The 20,321-nt window shown below is 34.4% G+C and overlaps 1 protein-coding gene across 1 annotated transcript in view; it reads left to right on the forward strand.

Moving 5' to 3' along the window:
* Window positions 1–20,321, forward strand: part of LOC148949937 (pre-mRNA-processing factor 39-like) — a 63,052-nt gene that overhangs the window by 9,078 nt on the left and 33,653 nt on the right. The window contains exons 2-4 of the mRNA XM_089092022.1: window positions 5,617–5,849; window positions 7,606–7,847; window positions 14,677–14,802. Of these exons, the coding sequence (XP_088948148.1) occupies window positions 5,617–5,849; window positions 7,606–7,847; window positions 14,677–14,802 (601 nt within the window). The remainder of the gene's footprint in view (window positions 1–5,616; window positions 5,850–7,605; window positions 7,848–14,676; window positions 14,803–20,321) is intronic.

A 20,321-nucleotide genomic window follows, 5' to 3' on the forward strand; every position in this document is an offset into this window, starting at 1 on the left:
AACTGCAAAGTTGGAGCTTTTCCTTCTCGTGTGGTTTAGTATTTCGATTTTCCTGCTTAGAAATCAAGCAGAGCTTGCACTATCCCCGAATTTTCGGGTATTTCCCCGAAAATCTATGCGTCACCCCAAAAAAAAAATTGGTTCCCCGAATCCACGAAAATCACGCAATCACGGTGCCACCCCTAGCGATTTATCACCAGTGACTTTCCCTGCCAAATATTACTCTGCATACCATAATTCTTCACTGCTCTCTTGTTCATTAATTTTCGTCTCTTTTGTTACTTTGCATAAAAACCAGACAGATGCAATATGCAATTGCAAATATTGCAATGTACACAGTTCTTCATATGTTGACAAAAAAAGTATTGTCTTTATGAAATGAGTTTAAATCATTTCGAATGCAGTTTCCCAATCGCTATTTCTTACATCATTTGTAGTCAAGAATTTTATTTTCAAGTTGAATAGAATTATAGAACGCATTCACTACTATACAGCTTCAGTCTTTTGTTGGATTTTGGAATTGATAGCCGACAGATTGTTTCTGCAACTGAATTTTAAGTTTGCAGATTTTTTTTTCGCTGTTTTTAGATAATATTTTCTTAATGTTTAATACTAAATTATTGAACACCTGATAGAAAATACAATATTCTTTCTGGAACATTTTTACCCCCCCCCCCCAAAAAAAAAAAAAAACCTTCGGTTGAAACAAAATTTAGCTATAGCTAAACCGGAAGTTACCCCAAAAATATGATTCATAAATAAATTGTAAGTTTTTGCCTATAGGGGAGGGGGATAGGGGGCTATCATTTTAAAATGATAATACTTCATTTTTTTTTATTGAAAGCAGGGATGCCAAAAGGATAATTATTTTTTTCAGTTAAAGAGCAGACAGAAGAAAATGATATTAAATTCCCTGGGAAACCATTGAAATATTTTGATAGACCCAGGGCCCCCCATTTGGACTTGTTCAATGTCTTGGGTATTTTGCGATTTCTCATAGGCTACTGGCCTTATTTGGCTTTTGTGTGTGCTCCCTTTTAATTTGATTCTTTGGATCTTATAGAATGCCATGGCGAATCTTTTACTCATTTTTCCAATAATTTGAGGTATATCTGAATAATTTCGACATTTTTGTTGTTGTCTTTGTACCCCTTTACTCATACCCTCAATTTTTTTTCAATGAACACTAAGCTGTTTAACGTTATTTTGCGTGTTTGTTTGAACCATATAGTGACCTAGTTAATTATTAAGTAAATTATTTTTCTAATGAAAGCTGAGACTGTATCCTATCAAGATGGTATCCAGAGGGGGGGGGGGTAGGGAGATATGAAATTTAAATGATAATAGCTCAAAATGTTATTTGTTGAAAGCAGGGATCCCAAAAAGTTAATTTTTTTTTAATTGAAAGCAGAGACGGCATCCTATCAAGGTGGTATCCAGAGGGGAGGGGGGGGGTATTGAGCTATCATATTTAAATGATAATACCTTGATTTTTTTTTAAAGCAGGGGTGCCAATAAGTTGATTATTTTTTTTTATTTAAAGCAGAGACGGTATCCTATCAAGATGGTATCCAGAAGGGGGGCATAGGGATTTATTATATTTAAGTGATAGTACCTTGATTTTTTTATTGAAAGCAGGTATGCCAAAAAGTTGAAAAGCTGACAAAATTAACTAGATTTTCTTGAGTTATACTTGATACAGCACTTGCATGGTTTTATCGTCCAAAGGGAAAGGGACATATGCGTCCAATCCGTTTTTTTTCCTATTGATGAAACGGGTTTACTTTGAAAACATTCATTCATATGTACCAGGCAGATTCACACTAAAACGAATTGGTGTGACGAAAGCAATATCGACATCCCCACCTAACGTTGCGCTCGAGTAACAATGGCGCCCTTGGTCCAGTGCCCAAGTTACATTAAAAGGCCAGGTCATAACAAAAGCTTTCAATTTTGGAGGTTCAAGAAGGATTCTTGGACAGTCTTATGACCTCAGGGTCCTAGATGTTGCAACATTCTTACGTATCTACAGTGGTTTAGAAAATTCTATCACCTCACAAATGATTACCAAAAATATGCACACATGTAACATTTGGAATATTATAACACTTTTTTCAAAGCTTTGAAGAAAAGCAAAAAAGTCTTAATACCCCTAACTACGCTTGAAAGCTATTTTAAAAAGAAACTCTTTGGAGATTTCCATGGAAATGACCATAGCAGAAGCTTTGAGCCTGGGTGGGGATCAAAGAGGAGTCTAAGTATTTTGACCACAGGTGACTTATTGTTGCAACTTTCTTAAATTTGGTAATTCTTGTGAGCATTTGGAAATCAAAGCTTAAACTCAATAACTGATACTAAGTGTCCTAACAGTTTGCTTGGATTAAAAGTGACGAACTAGGAAGAAAATCTCAACATCTTCCTGAAGCTACTTCAGTCTGCATATTATTTCATTTAATTACACTTAAAACGGATGAGCTTTTCATTTTTTACATAAGAAAATAGCTGGTACTTCATTTTTCTTCATAGCCAATAAACTATTAAGTGTTTTTTGTGTCATTATAATTGAAGTGTTCTCATGTGAAGTGTTTATCATGTATTTTTCAATTTAATAAATTTACTCTTTTTAGATGCAGTTTATAATTTGACTGATATTAGGTATTTATCAGTTTATAATTTGGAATTAATCCTCAAAAGAAAAATGAATAATATCCAAAAGAGCAGCCAAACGCAATAAAAAAGCAGCAGTTCAGCCTTAGCCTACATGACATATATTCTATAAAGAAGCCAAAAAAAACTTTAAAATGCATTTTTTTTAAATTGTTATTAAAAACCAGTTTTTAATACAATAAGGCTTCTTAGGAATCCAAAAGAGCAAAAAAAAAAAACAATCAGTATCAAAGTCGCCCATTTCAACTGTTTTAAAGGTGACAAAACAGATATAGGCAAAGGGCATTATGAAAAAATTAAGCTTCTAAGTTCAAAGTTTTTACCCAGATAACTGACGAATTTTGTGATACGGTATTTGAAGTTTTATATGCAGTAATGCTTGATGAAAAAAACTACTAATTTTGATAATTATTTATGTTAAGAATACATAGCTAATAGATACTTCAACTACTTGTATTATGCAAAGGTTCTGAAACGCCACAGCCATTTCGTTTCTACATGCATTAAGTTTTATATGCAGTAATGCTCGATGAAAAAAACTACTAATTTTGATAATTATTTATGTTAAGAATACATATTTGGAATGAATCCTTGTAATTTGGAATGAATCCCCAAAAGAAAAACTGAATAATATCCAAAAGAGCAGCCAAAAGCGATAAAAAAGCAGCAATTCAGTCTTAGCCTACATGACATATATTCTATAAAGAAGCCAAAAAAACTTTAAAATGCATTTTTTTTTAAATTGTAATTAAAAATCAGTTTTTAATACAAGAAGGCTTCTTAGGAATCAAAAAGAGCAAAAAAAAAAAAACAATCAATATCAAAGTCGCCCATTTCAACTGTTTTAAAGGTGACAAAACAGATACAGGCAAAGGGAATTATGAAAAAATTAAGCTTCTAAGTTCAAAGTTATATTCAAAGTTTGTACCCAGATAACTGACGAATTTTGTGATACGGTATTTGAAGTTTTATGTGCATTAATGCTTGATGAAAAAAACTACTAATTTTGATAATTATTTATGTTAAGAATACATAGCTAATAGATACTTCAACTACTTGTATTATGCAATGGTTCTGAAACACCACATCCATTTCGCTTCTGCCAGATGTCTACCTCTATTAACAAATAACGAAGAAGACCAGTTTCAAGCCAGCAACTTGGGAAGTTTTGAATTAATGAATAGCGTCGAATCTTTTGTAAATTTTGGCTGTGATTTGAGAAAGGCTGATAAAAATATTAATGTTTGTGGTCAACATTTATCGCTCCGGCGGCGCGGCGCGGCGTGCTGTTTTTTGCCCCGCCGCCGCCGGTCTTCCCTCATCGGCGCGGCGCCGGGGTCTAATCATAGCCTGCTCACTAAAAGGGGAGGGTTAACTTTGCAGGCTGGACATGTCCAGGAACAAGTAAGTGATTGCATCATCTTGCTTAATCATTTATATTCTCCAGGGGACATGTCAAGACAATCACCACAAATCCACTTCTAACAAATGTCACACTCTATGGCAGAGGACCCCTTATCCATTTCTAAGGAACAGGCAGCACACCTATCATGGCCTTTAACTGGGCTTATGTGTTTTTGCTTAGCCTTGCTGAACATAATATAATCATGTAAGTCAGGAAATGAAACTAAACAAGTTCAGGGTATGTACTAGGCTACTACCTAAAAAAGAAAAACTCTTCTAATACCTACAAAATCTAGCAAAAAATACTTCTCTGCAACAATTTCTCAGCTCATAGAGCATATAAGACATAGGGCAGCTCCTCTTTTGTTTCAAATATAAAGCTAGGGTAGGCCATTTCTGCTTCTCTAAAGCTGAATCAATGCATAGTTTGGATCCCAGTGCATATTTTTTATTAGTAGGTGTTTTTTAATGGTATTTTTGATAGGTATCAATGATAGCATATCCAAATCAGTGTTCAATAATCTGATTTTTCAGAATATTGGTCCTATGGCCATTGAGTTTATGATAAATGTTTATATAAATTAGGACTTGAGAAGTTGTGTCAATTGAGAGTAGGACTCGGACACCATAATAATGGTAGTCTTGCCAATTTCTTGTCCATAGTATCAAAAAGCAAATATTGACCAAGAATTGTGCAGTAACCCATGATGCATACTCTGGGTTATGCTTGATGAGTTGAGCCACCATAATCACCAACTGGTATCTACAGGATTCGCCTTTATCATAGGCAAGTGCAAATTTAAGGTAGAAATCTGATTCCCAGTGAAAGAACAAAGGCCATTGATTGTTTAGGACCAGGACAAGGCAGACTTTAGCAATGTCTATAAAAACTTGATAGGTTTGTCATTGTCATCATTGTCCAGGCATTGAAGATTACTGATCATTTGTTGCCAGAGTGTCATAGGTTTGATGTTCAGAAGAAGTGTCTTGTTAATACTGTCTACAAATTAGGACTTTTGGTTTCAACCCTTTTAGCTCTTGAGTTCCTTAGGACAGAGATTCTGTTCGAAGGGTAACTGTTAATATGATAGCTGTTTTAAAATTCATGAAAAATCTTATACCTGGCTACTCAAGTGATTTCTATGAAGTGACATAGATAATTTAATGAAGAAATTCTTGCTACCATTAGTTGACCAAATTGTGTGACAATGTTGAAGGCACTGTCCTTGGGTCTTCATTGCGACCCTACAAATAGGTCAAGCATGTGGAGAGCCACGAAAAACTGCCTTAGTATTTCAGCATTATAAGTTAAGGCTTTTGAAACGGGTCTACTGTTTGAACAACAGGGACAAAGAAATAGAATTCTGAGTAGTACAATTACGCATTTGAAGTATCATTATAGAATGTGATGACACAGTTCCACATTTTTAAACTTTTGTAGCTTTGAAATTTCAATTAAAGCTGATTTATTTACTAGGCTTTTTCAGCTGATTTATTTATTAGACTTTTATTCACAGAAGGTATTAACTTTTTACTGATTTTTAGTCGCTCTCCTGCTGGAAAAGCATCATCTCCACTTACACATGATGAGTCTGCTAATTTGCCAGGTTTTCCAGCTGATATGAATGGAAAAGAAGAAAAGCAAGATGTTGACATGAAAGGATCAGAACAAAGTGATAAATTAAAAGATGTGGACGAGAACAGTAAATCAAGGGATATAAAATACGATCCATTCTCTGATGATGATGAAGACATTAGTCATTCTGAAAAAGATCAAGGTATTTATATCTCTGTTTTTTTTTTGTTTTTTTTGTTTTTTTTTATGAATCATGATACATAGGTGTATTGCTGGGCTTTGTTCTAGGCTAAGTTTTCCTAGGGTTCGGGAGCTTATCCTCGAAATTTCAGCGCAATCCGATCACTCCTTCCCTGTTTTCCAAAAAACAAATATAGCCACTTAAAGATCATTTCTCTTTTTTTTTGTTATCCACGCCTACAGGCCACAGTTGGCAACTGATCCGGGTGAATGAGGACTCATTCGAAGCAGAATTCAACCTGTTAGGGCCTTTTGATATTTTCAGACTGAAAAAATTATCCCCAGAATTTACATTTACAAAAAACCTTGTTTTCCTATAATAGCCCATGTTAATTTTTCCCACCACAGCCCCCCTTTCACGGTGTTTTATCGGGCTGAAATTTAGAGGATAAGCTTTCCTGGGGTCTGGGACCTTATCCTCGAAATTTCAGCTCAATCTGATCACTCCTTCCCTGTTTTCCAAAAACCAAATATCAAGTTTTGTGGGGATTTGCTTGCGTCAAAAATAGATTCCACTTACTAAAAAACAATTACAATTGTGTCTCTTTAGTACAGCGGTCGATACTCCTAACTATCGGGCGGAAGACCCGGGTTCGATTCACCGTCAGAGGAAATTTTTAAAAAACTGAATTTAAAGTTTAAAAAAGAAACTCAGTTTCTTTTTTAAATAATTTGAAAAAAATTACGTTTTCTAAAGAGCTAAAGAGGCTGAGTTACAAGGTCGACCTTTAAAACGTACAGGGATTAGGAGTTTTTAGTCTTCCTTTAAAAAGGAAAAGAAAAGAAATTCCAATTTTTTGGAGTTAATTATTCATCTTTTGATTGTATTTTTAAATAGAATTAGTTAACTTTTGGGGTATAACTTTTTGTCATTAATTGCTTAAGAAAATACGGTTTATTTAGAGATGAATCTGTGGACACGAGTCAACATAAAAATGATTAAAGATCTAGTGAGTGTATGAATGAATCAATAAACAAAGAAAAGTTTTGGTACACTTTAAGCTAAGAATATTTGAGAACTAAGAATCTTGCTTTCCCCTAGAAAATTTTATTAATATTTACCTGAAGATGTACTTTGTCATGTTTTGTCCCTCCTACCTCCCTAGAGAAATCCTCTGATCCCTCTCCCAGTGGTTTCAATTCAAGAAAGTGTGGGGGGAGCGTACTCTGTTTATTTTTTTCAGTTTTTAAATGAAAATACAAAAAAAATGTATTTTCAGTGAAAACAAAAATATTATCTAAAATTTTGTGGGCGCAAAAAAAGTGTCTTAGTCAAGATGACTAAGACACGTTCTGGATGGCATATTGCCAAAGATTTTCTTTGTTGAACAACCATCTAGTGGCGAGCAGGTCGACCCTGAATGGGGTGGGAGGATGTCGTGAGTGAAGGTTTAAAGGACATTGTAACTTCTTGGGAGGGTGCAAAGAGGGATGCTCTGAATAGATAGGAATGGAGGAGGAGCATGCGTAGCTGTATTGGCCTTGGGTGGCTTGGTGTTGCAGTGAGTTGGTAGTAGTAGTAGTAACTTAAATAAATAGAAGCTGATTGTAGGCACATCAATTCTAATGCGAAATTCTTAGGAAACAATTAGTGAGAATTATCAAGAGATGATTAAACCGGAAATTCCCGAATATATTGGGTCTATGAGCTAAAAAAAAAATTTCTGATCCCTTTCAGATTTTGGCTGTATGAATATTTTTAGGTATTACTTTTGTAGGTCGAAAAAAGAGATCTTCACGACGGAAAAGCTCAGAACGGGAGCCTGAGAAAGATCCTGTCAGAACTGTTGATGAGTCAAGTCAAGACTCCACTTCGAGAAAAGACAAAGCCTCTTGGAAAGATGAAATGGTTGCCAAACATCCTAAGCTAGTGGACCTCGTCAAGTATTGGAAACCAGTGAAGGCTGATCCATCCGACTTCCAAGGATGGACTTACCTGCTCCAGTACGTTGACCAAGAGGTAAGCATATGCTCAAGTCAGGTCGACTTACTCCCCCCTTTAAATGGAAACTAAAAACCCTGGTTTTTAATGCAAGGATTTTAGAAAATATACTGTACACTGAGATTTCATTATGTGATTAAGATTTGTGATTATGAGATTTCATAAAAATATACTGTGATTTCATTATGACCTATAAAACTTCGGACTTGATATCGACTTGATATCGGACTTGAATGGAAAAGTTATAAGTAAAATAAAAAAAAATCTAGAAGAAACGACACTTATGAATTCTGTGGCAAAATATTTAACAATTGTTAGCAAATTGTTTGCAAAAAGCAAACGGATATCATCACCAAAAAAAAACGAAAAGATCTGAAGAATTGGAACTATAGTTGCTATTACGGACATGGGAAGGCTTGGGATGAGAGAGTCTGCAACAATTTATAGGCTTCTGTTTGTTTTGTTCTTTTTACCACATAAAAAAAGTTTATTTACATTCTAAAAATATCATAGGCCCTAAAACTGATCCCTGAGGAACGCCATAATCCACTTCTGAGGGATACCTGCTCCAGTACTTGGACCAAGAGTTAAGCATATGCTCAAGTCAGGTCGACGTACTTCCCCCTTTAAATGGAAGGTAAACACTGGTTTTACTACAAGCATCTAAAAAACATACTGTACACTGAGTAACAAAATCGTTTTTTTCATCTGTTCAAACTGATTTCATTATGACCTAAAAAAAACTTCGGACTTGATATCGAACTTGAATGGAAAAGTTCCAAGTCAAATAAAAAAAAAATCTAGAAGAAACGACACCTATGAATACTGTGGCAAAATATTTAACAATTGTTTGCAATTTGTTTGCAAAAAGCAAACGGATATCATCAACAACAAAAAAACAAAAAAATCTGAAGAATTGGAACTGTAGTTGCTATTCCAGACATGGGAAGGCTTAGGATAACAAAGTCTTCAAGAAATTATAGGTTTCTGTTTGTTTTTTGTTCTCTTTCCCACATAAAAAAGTTTATTTACATTCTAAAAATATCATAGGCCCTAAAACCGATTCCTGAGGAACGCCATAACCCACTTCTGAGGCATACCTGCTCCAGTATGTGAATCAAGAGGTAAGCATATGCCCAAGTTAAGTCGACTTCCTTACACTTTTATCTTCTACAGACAAAGCAAGCAATGGAAAATCGTGAACTTTAGATAACTGTCTTTAATAATAATAAAAAAAAAAAAATTGCTACGAACATTAAATAAAAACTGTGTTGTGGAAATGACACTGAGGAACAAAATCGAAACTTGTTATATTCAACATTTAATTCAAGGTAATTAGGCTACATATTAATTAATTAATTTGAAAACAATTTACAATTAATTAAGAAGCATATTTCATTTAAAATCAGAATTTGACATTACCAAGAGTTTTCGTGTTATTGGTTATAAAAGATTCATTTTTGAAATTTCTTTGTTCAATTTAGCACTTGTAAAAAAAAATTTCCACTACTTTTTGTATAATAATTCTGTGTAGGTAATTCTAAACATTTTTTCGGTTGAATTTTAAACGTTTCAGGCAGATCAGAACTGTAATATTTATTCCAAAAAATTGATTTTAAAAAAAGGCTTTGTTTAACGTCCGTTGAGAGCGGGAATGGACACTATATGGAAAGCAAACATTATGATATTAAGACGGGTATTCTGTTTTTTACCAATTTTGTAAAAAATATTTAATGATTTACAAATGAAAGACGTGATTCTGTGTATTTATCAAACAGTTCATGCTAGCGAGCTGTAAACTTAGAGTGGCCTTTGTCAAGAGTAATTTGAACCCTAAAAAAAGGAAAAGAAGGAAATGGAACTTGAATAGAAAAAATAAAAAAAAATTAAAAATTAAACCTTGAACCCTAAAAAAGATAAAAAAAATAGAACTTAAATAGAAAAATCGAAAATATAGAACTTCAGTATTTATGTAAGAAGACCCTGCTTTTCATGAGGATTCTAATATTCATTAGGCTATACCCATCAAAATTTATTACGATAAAAATTTCGGCATAATTATACACACTTCTAATAAGGGGTGCAATCTTATCAAAAATTATGCTATCGAATTCAGTTTGATCAAGGACCATAAACCGGAAGTTGAATTTGTACAAAATGAACAAAACCCATTCAAAAACACAAAATTTTGCATATTTTCGTGAAAAGTTTTTTTCTTTTACCCAGGGATGATCGTATAAACCAGTGGCCATAGAATATCAAGGGAGGGATCATTCACACATAAATTCCACGTTTTACCAGCCTATTAATTAATAAAAGAGACTGTGGAATTGTGGTATCCTTTTTTGTCGCCAACAACGATTAGGGCCAAAATGCATTTTGGCTCTGTGGTAGGGCCAAAATAGCCCTTAGGACCAAAGTATTGTGGTAGTGTGTGTTCTTTTTTGTCGTCAACAACGATTATGGCCAAAATGCATTTTGGCTCTGTGGTAGGGCCAAAATATGGTGGTAGTGTGTGTCTTTTTTTAAAATTCAAATTCCCTAGCCCTTCCCCCTGATAAGACCTTGACAGAATTACATAATATTTTTTGCGAATTAAAATTTAATCAGATAATTATCTGACCTATTTTAACGTATTTATTTATCTTTTTCATCTTTTTTTTGGATTCAGGTCATTCAAATCGTGTTGAAACCATTGAACAAGAACTAGCACAAAAATTGACCTTAATGGTCAATTTCCATCCAGAAAGCAAAAAATGCGAACTTGTTTAACCTTTGGGAATTATTAATAATTCCCTATCAATTAATACGAGACTATTGTGGTTTTGTGTGTCCTTTTTTGTCACCAACAACGATTAGAGCCAGAATGCATTTTTGGTCTGTGGTAGGGCCAAAGCATTGTGGTAGTGTCTGTCCTTTTTTGTCGCCAACAACGATTAGGGCCAAAATGCTATCAACAGCAGATTCTAAGGTATTCGATCTGCTTTGAACTATCAAAAAATTACACAAAATCCCAATTTCAGAAGTTGTACTGCCAATTGGTGGCACATCGTCCCTAAACATACGTATACATGCCATGCGCGTCATTTTGCATATAGTCTATGCAAAATGAACAGTTATCATATAGAATGTATATGCCACAATAATGTTGAGAGAGATTTATTATAACAAACAAACAACAACTACAGTTTAATGGCCACTCGAAGAAGTAAAAATATTGTTTAAAGTGGTGGCAAAAATACGATAAAACGAAAAAAAGACTAACATCCCGTTTACAACACAATATCTAGTTGGCACCACAGGTCTTATAAAGAATTCATCAAATGTACTATTTTATTCCTAACCAAATAGGTCAGAATTACTAATTTATTGATTTATTTGTTTTAAACCATCCATAAAAAAACAAAATAACTAAGATTCTAAGAAACTGACTAAAAAGCAACTTTTTAATTGCACTCTTAAACGAAGAAATGTCACTAGTATTTTTTATTATCTCTGTATCTTTACTTAGTTGGAAAAAGGTGCTTATGTTGATGCGTCAAAATATATTTTGAAGAAAACACCAGAGGATTCAGGATTGGTATTAAAATATTTTACTTACATTACGCCAGAGAACAGAAAACTAGAGAGAAGCGTTAATGACATTGCAAAGATTGCCGCATTTATGCCCTCTTAATCTCCTGTTGACAACTCTGCGAGTGGTAGAGGCTTTTACAACTCGACGAAAAGTGTCATATTCGTGGACCAAGGATCTCAAGTTTGCTAAAATTATCAAAACATGAATAATTTCTATAATGTTGGAGCCTAAAAAATAAACAAAAGTATGTAAAACTCTTAAGAAGATCAAGTGTCATATTCATGGACCAAGGATCTTAAGTTTGCTAAAATTATCAAAACGTGAATAATTTCTATAATGTTGTAGCGTAAAAAATAAACACAAGTATGTTAAACTCTTAAGAAGATCAAATGGCATATTGATGGACTAAGTATCTCAAGTTTGCTAAACTTATCAAAACACGAATGATTTCTATAATGTTGAAGCCTAAAAATAAACAAAAGTATGTAAAGCTCTTAAGAAGATCAAGTGTCATATTCATGAACCAAGGATCTCAAGTTTGCTAAAATTATCAAAACATGAATAATTTCTGTAATGTTGTAGCCTAAAAAATAAACAAAAGTACGTAAAACTCTTAATCCAGAAGCTGGCACTATCCTTACCCGCTCATAGGCATTCCGTACTGAATCTCAGGTTTATAGGTCAACCAAAAATCTAACAGCATTGTTTTGTAGAACTCATATAGTCCAAAAAAAGGAAAAAATACCCTATGACAAATAGAGGGGAAAATGCTTAATTTTCATACTATGCCTAGAATATGAGACGAAATTTTGCAAGCAGACTGTACATGGTTCTTGGTTGATAAGGTCTCATCAATACGAACCCCCAAGGCTATATAGTATTGTATTTTTGCACATTGGTTGCGATGTTTTAGTTATTCTAAGTTTATATGGTCAGGCTGAATAAAAGATCTAAAGCCGAACTGGCCAGCAATGACAAAACTGAGAGAAACAATCTCAAGATGAAGGACAAAACAAACAGAAGAAGGAGACGACAAACTAAACGACGCGAATATTCCGCCTGTATAAAACAAGGCGTCTTCAGTACAAAACGTCGGGGAAACTAAATGTTTTGATGTTAAACTGTAAAAAAATAAGTGCAGTTGTTTTGATATTTTTCTAAATATTTTGCAAATATTGAATACAAAAGAAATGTCTTGCTTTAAGAAAAACCCTTACGGGTATCCAGCAATTTTCAATCAATTGCTGGTCTGAAAACAATCATTTGAGGTCATACACTTGGTACCTGATGCGAATGTTTATCTCGAGAAGTTTTACGTTCACTGTCAGTAGGTTTTCCTGCGCCCCCAAGAGAGTTTACGTTTATTGCGTTTATGTCAGAAAGTCTGAAGGAAAGCGAGTTGACTGTAGTCACTACTTTTCATTTTAAGGTGATACATTTTTCGCATAGTCTGATAAGTATGCTTTGTCTTCTATCACAGGTGGAGAATCGAATTGAAAATTATAGTTGTTTTGTTGGGGGGGGGAGAGACTTAATATTTTGTGTTCGGAAAAGGAATTAAAACTTTTTCTCCGTTCCTCACAAGACTGCCCGCTACGGGTTTTTTCTTTGTTATGCCTGCCATCCCACAGGCTCTTTGTTTAGTATGGTAACATCGAAGAAGCTGAACTATTCATTATATCAAACTATAAATAGTTACAAGTAATGCATTGTAATATTGAATATACGTATAATTAACAAATTTGAATTAGTATTTTAATGCTTAATGTTTTTCGGAAAATCACTTTCGTTACTTATATTTAACCATTGTATACAAACCCGAAATGCCTTCACCGAGTCTTAAAAAGTGATGTTCACAGGACTAGGTTTTTTGTGACTATCCACTTACCCTTTATGATTAAAAATTGACCTACACGTGAACGCTGTTTCAGACCAATTTTTATAATCAGATGCATGGGTAGAAATAAGATACACCCTGACCTTTTTTATGCTGGATGATAGTTTTTTACCCAGTGTTTCGAATTCTATAGTTTTTGCTATAGATTTTCAGTTTTTTCATTTCATCTGGTGAAAATATTTGGCACAGTTTCAAGTTATCGTTTTTAGTTTTCCTTTGGTCTACATGATTCCAAGTTTGAAAACAGAAAGTGAAGTGTTCCATGGTTTCTTTATCAGGGGATCGAGTGTGTGATTCACATCGAGACTAGTCGATTGAGGTTCATTAGAATTGATGACGGATGTTTTTAGACAACTTCCGAAAGCAGGGCCGTATCTTGGATTGAAGTCCAATTTACGAGTCGGTGGAATACTTTTTAGTTTTTTAGGATAAATAATCTTTTTCATTGCATTTTTAGGGTCATTTTACGGGGCGGAGAAATATCAGGGACGGAGGGGGGTCTGGTACCACTTCCTCTCCTCTGGATACGGTATTGTGCGAAAAACACCCGCGTAAATTTGCACATCTCATTAACACTTGATCATATCTCATAGATCGGGCACGCGTGCAGGGATAGGGTAGGTTTGGGCCTGTCCTCGCCCACCGTAGTGTCCGGGTTCTTATAAATCATCATATTTTTTTTTATTTATTTTTTTTTTGAGAATTCAACTGCTTTTTTTTCGAAATTCGTGAGAAGGAAAAATGGAAACACTGATACTAAAATTTAAGGCAGCAATGTGCATTCTTTTTTAGTTTTTTTTTTTTTTTTTTTTTTTTTTTTTTTTTTTTTTTTTTTTTTTTACAGACTTGATCCATTTGGCTTTTAAGTAGCTTAATTCTTTATTTATTAGAGAGAGAGAGAGAAATTTGTTTTAACAGACAATAAATGCAGTTTAAAGGTCACTCCAAGAAGTAAAAAAAGAACTGTCCGAGGGGGTGGCAGAAATTACTCTAAAAAAACTTATCAGCCAATTTACAACACAATTCCTAATCGGCACCACATACCTTATAACCAACACTTTCTTCAAATGTACTATTCTGTTCATTCACCGAGAGGCCATAATTACTAATTTATTGATTTATTTATTTACCCCCCCCCCCTCCTCCAAAAAAAAATCAACTAAAGTTCATACTCACTAAAAACATGTCTTGAATTGCTCTGTTAAGCAATGAAATGTCACTAATATAAGTGATATTTCAAATATATGACGAAGTAATATCAGTCCTGAGTAGTTCAGTTATTATCTAGAATGGCAAGATATCTAATTACATTATTTAACAGCTATTTTGGAAGCTTTATTTTATTTTTCTATTTGATTTTCTTGACTTTCTAGAATGATGTAGAAGCCGCTCAAGAAGTCTATGATAGCTTTTTAAGTCGATATCCATACTGTTATGGATACTGGAAGAAATACGCAGACTATATGAAAAAGAAAGCAATGAAAAAAGACTGCGAAATGGTACGTTCTTTACAAGCATTTATAGTTTTAGCCAACGTTGTTACTTTACTTAGTTATCATTAAGTGACTAAATTGAATTATCATCAGTTGTCTTTCACCTTTCTATGGATCTTTTGATATTTATTTTAAAGATCCTTTTTATGGATCTTATGGATATTTTAAAGATCCTTTCTATGGATCTTTTTATGGATATTTTTTATACAAAGATCCTTTTTATGGATCTTTGATTTAGAAGCTTGATGAATGACGCAATGCAGGCGTTTAATATTTTTTTTTCCCAGAATGGGTACTTTACTGTTGACAAATACATAGAAATTCTAAATATACATCACTTGTATTGGAACTACCTACTGTTACATTCTAACCAGTCTACCCAATTTTATGAACGCCTTCGATTTATTGTTACTGATTTTGATTCTAATCAGGTTGTAGTCGGAAATTCCTAGACCTGGAACGCTTAATATTCTGGGACGGAGGATTTTTATAATCGGTAATAATCTGTAACTCTAGAGAAAATCTGTTTAAAGGGAAACCAGTTTGTTCTTATCTATAAATACACTCAAGGTACAAAAAAATCTAACAAACCCAGCTAGCCCAGTAAGTAGAGTAAATGAGAAAGGGGGAGGGGGCAATTGCCCACTAGATCTTTTTGCTTCCTTCCCCCAGACTTTGAACAAATAACTTTTTTAGTATTTTCATTGATGAAAATAAAAAAAAACGAATCGCCCTTCCCTTCTATATTTAAAAAATACCTTTCTTTTGTATCTTCATTGGAATAAATCCCCTCCCTTTGTGCATTTCCGTGAATCAGTTCTTTTTATTTAATTCTAACCTTCTTTCAAATAATACCAGTAAATTTGAATCGCCCTTAATGAAAAATTCCCTCCCCTCACGGGAAACTCCTCCGTGAAAAGTTTCTCCCACTCAAAATACACTCCCCGAAAAATTTTCTATCGGACAATTCCATCCTCGCTGAAAATACCCCCCCCCCCTTTTTTCATAAAAATTTCTTGCAGAGGATTCAGCCTGAAAAGTTATCCTTAGCATACTTTCATTTGAAAAAAGAATGGGTCATGGGTTTGAGTTCAGCCTTGGGCTTTTTCCCGTCGGTAAAAAGTAAAATCTTGATAAACTATATTTATGTTTGATGAAATCTGCACCTGTGGAGTTAAAGCAAAAACAAAATAAGACTATTTTATGTGTTCAGATCGATAAAGAATTCATTTAAAAGATGAGGATGGGATCTTTTATTGTAAAAAAAAAACGTATTTCCGATATTGTGGTTTTGATCCTTGTTTTGTCTCACAGTTTGAGGGTCAATTTGAAACTTTTAATGACAGTTTTGATGGATTGGGGGGATGGGGGTTAAGAGAATTTAAATTTTTTGGGAGTACGACAAAATAACTTTTTTGATCCTCAAAAGAGGCAATTTCTTTTTTACTCCTGTCGTTTGATAAGCTTTGTTATTAGTAGTAAATGTCACAATTTTTTATTTTTATTTCATGGTTGTTATTTCATTTTTTTTATTTCAATTTTATTTAATGTTTTTTTTCATTTTTTTTCATGATTGTCCTTTTAAAGAATCGTCGGTTTGCAGTCCTCTCCACCAAACTATAACCCTTCTTTTTTATTCTATTTTCATTTGTGGAGTCTTTTTTCGCCGGGAATTTATAGATTAGTTATAGGAGGGGGGGGGGGTGTCAGGTCCCATCTGAAGCACAGACAGAACTATCCCAGTCCCAATGAGCAAAACACACTAAATACAATCACAACTTGCAAATACGCATAATTATAAAATAAAAATTATTTATTTTAATTAAACTATTAAAATTAAACTTCTCATTGGATTATTAAATTCTACGGAACTTTAATTGACACTTATTGCGAGTGGTGTTGGAAATGGATATGTTTGGTAATGAAGCAGAAAATGGGTAATTTTAAGCCGAAAATTTAATATTGAAGAATTACGGAGATCACAAGATGAGGAACGTAGATCACAGGGTTTTGAACGTAGTCCAAAATTCTCAGTCGTGTAGCACATCATTCTCGTAATTTTGGACCATAATCCTCAAGAAAATGGTGCTGGAATTACTATTCTAAAAAACTTGATCATGGCTCTCAACTTTCTTTCTCAACTTTCTCAACTTTTTGACCACTACTCTTGTGAAATTTTGATTCGTTAGGTATTTCAGTTTTACTGTCCTTGATGCTTTAAGAGCATACCACTGTCGTTTTGATAATATAGCCAGGTTTGAAAGCTTTTTGCTAGGTTTAGACTAGACAGACTACAAAGGTTCTCTGACTTTTCTCTGCCACTTCTTGATATATTTCAAAGGTTCCTTCCTTTCGGAGAGATGAAATTCAAGATAATAATAAGGTATGCAGAAGTAATATTTCTTAGTAGCTTAGGTTGCTCTCAAAATGAACAACCATGGTGCAGTAATGAGAGCCGTCACGGTGCGGAAACAAATTACTTTGCTATTGCTCAGTTTGGGCCCATAGAAAGTGGCATCAAGGAAATAGTTGCTGAAGCTGCGGACGCAATTGAAACAATTAGATTGGAAAAATTAGATCTGTCAAAATATCATATCGGAGTCAACAACCCCTAAATCAGGGTCTAAAATTGGGCATCACTGTTGGCTACATGCATTTAAAAGTGATAGTCTATAGGTTCCATGTCCGCCGCTGCATTCGGTGTTTCTAATGATCGCTTAGGAACAAGCTTTGTGACCCCTTACTCTCACTTAAGGACCTCCCCACCTAATTGATATATTAAAGCAGACTGGGTCCTCAATATTTGAACTAATATCATTTGTATACACAAGTACATATTACTTCTTTTACTTTTAAGCTTGGGATGGATAATAGTTGCCATTCCCAAATCTGTTTGAAGTTGGTGAATATGGCAGTTTGAATTTTATTTTAAAGCGTGTTTTAAATGTTGGTTGCTGCAAGATGTGGTTTCTTCTTCACTAGGATTAGTCTTCACTTGACAGTAGGCTATTTTTTTCAAAGCACGTTTTTAGATTTTCAGTTACGGTGGGCTATTGCTCGTTATTTACTAGGTTTTTGCTTTATCATATAGCATAACGTCATATAGCTAAAAAAAAATACAGAAATGACACCACAAATGCAGTTTCTGATAAAAATTGTGTTTTACTTTAGTGACTCAATACGAATTTATAAAAAAAAACACATAGAAATATACCAACACTGTCTTTCAAATGAGTCTTTAATCAGTTCTCTACGACGTTACTCCCCCCCCCCACCCGGAGAAAAAAGGACACATCAGTGTCCCACGTTACACCACCCAAGTTAAAATGATTTTCTTGAATTTTTAGCATGGATTGCTGAAAATGTCTAGCTTACGGTTTTCGGCCATCATGTTCGCCTCCTTACGGGTAACCGATTCAAGAACAAACCCTAGCCCATTCTAACGAAAAATATAAAAACGCTTTAGATAAAACCGTCAAGTGAAGAAGAGTTACCATTTAAAACAGTTCCGGAGTAGTAACTATTTTTTGACTAATCTTAATGATAAAGTCTGCTGTCCGATCGAAATGAAAACTAAACCATTGGAATCACCATAGCTGAAACCCCCATTTAGGAGAATTGCAGTCCCCCGTCTTGAGTAACAAACACCTTTTCACATGGGACGCTGTGAAATTGTTTTTTGATGCTTTTTATGGGGCGTTATAACATCATAGAAAAATGTTTAAAGGCTCATTAAAAAGGAGATTGCTATATGTACGCACTTTTTTTTAAGTGAAAAAATTTTATAATTTAAATATAAAATACAATTTTTGACAAAAATTTAGTCTTCGTATACAAGATGATGTAATATACGTTTCTTTTGAAAAGTTTCTTTTTTGGGTATGATGTTATAATTGAGACACTCTGCTACTTGCTTCCCCGTAGTTTGTTCTTTGCTATTCCAAGTAAGAAAAACCTGAAATCTTTTTCTTATGTGTTATATATTTATGGCTGCCTTTAGAGGCAACCTTGTAAAGAACGAACTCTAGTCTAAAGTGACCGAAAATGTGTGAATTCCTAGAGTATACTTTTTACTTCCACCCGCAACCGCTTTTGAGTTTTTTTTTTCAAAATTATGATAATGTTGTTTTCGTGGATATTTTTTATCTTTAAATTCAAAATGGATAATTGCTACCCTTGTCAAATGTACTTACTTGTATGTGCTGCGAGACCTGGTGTGGGCGCCTTATCCGATATCTAGAAGACTCCGTATGGTTGATTCCCATTTGTTGTGATTTTGTGCCAGATATCTACCAAACTGGAGCCAGTACCTCTCCCACTTGCTGCCAAACTTTCAAAATCCACCAATGGTATCGAGGTTGTTTTTGGAAGTTGCCCGCCAATAATTCAATTGACCGCCAGGACGCCTGTGCCAATCTGGCAAAGGAGCAGCTAGAAGCACTTGCTCGATCGTGTGGTCATTGGGTCTTCTCAGGACATGGCCAAGCCAACGCAGTCTTCAAATGTTCTGCATTTGGAAATTTATTTAAAAACTCGTTTTTTGACTTTTATTTACTATGGACTGTGGTTGCTTTTTATTAGATTGGATCATTGGAGGGTTTTTATCGTTATCGTAATTGCAGCAATAGCTGCAACCTAGTATGGAATGAAGCAGAGCCATAATAATGTTCTTCCTTGCCACAGAGTAGTTTAAACTCATGTTCTCTATTTCTGAAGAAGAGAATCAACACCCAAAGCAATAGCTGCAGCCTAGTATGGAATGAAGCAGAGCCATAATAATGTTCTTCCTTGCCACAGTGTAGTTTAAACTCATGTTCTCTATTTCTGAACGAAGAGAATCAACACCCAAAGCAAGAGCTGCAACCTAGTATGGAATGAAGCAGAGCCATAATAATGTTCTTCCTTGCCACAGAGTAGTTTAAACTCATGTTCTCTATTTCTGAAGAAGAGAATCAACACCCAAAGCAATAGCTGCAACCTAGTATGGAATGAAGCAGAGCCATAATAATGTTCTTAATTGCCACAGAGTAGTGTAAACTCATGTTCTCTATTTATGAACGAAGAGAATCAAAACCCAAAGTAAAAGCTGCAACCGAGTATGGAATGAAGCAGAGCCATAATAATGTTCTTCCTTGCCACAGAGTAGTTTAAACTCATGTTCTCTATTTCTGAACGAAGAGAATAAACACCCAAAGCAATAGCTGCAGCCTAGTATGGAATGAAGCAGAGCCATAATAATGTTCTTCCTTGCCACAGAGTAGTTTAAACTCATGTTCTCTATTTCTGAAGAAGAGAATCAACACCCAAAGCAATAGCTGCAACCTAGTATGGAATGAAGCAGAGCCATAATAATGTTCTTCCTTGCCACAGAGTAGTTTAAACTCATGTTCTCTATTTCTGAACGAAGAGAATCAACACCCAAAGTAATTGGAAACTGAAAAAAAAGGTTTTGAAAAAAATTTCCATGCAAAAAAATCTCTTGCATGGTAACTATTTTCTAGATTGCACGTAAAAGTAAAACGTAA

The sequence above is a fragment of the Artemia sp. Qi Xiang Cuo genome, chromosome 7, assembly GCF_049724085.1.
Source record: "Artemia sp. Qi Xiang Cuo chromosome 7, ASM4972408v1, whole genome shotgun sequence".
NCBI classification, from domain to species: Eukaryota; Metazoa; Arthropoda; class Branchiopoda; order Anostraca; family Artemiidae; genus Artemia; species Artemia sp. Qi Xiang Cuo.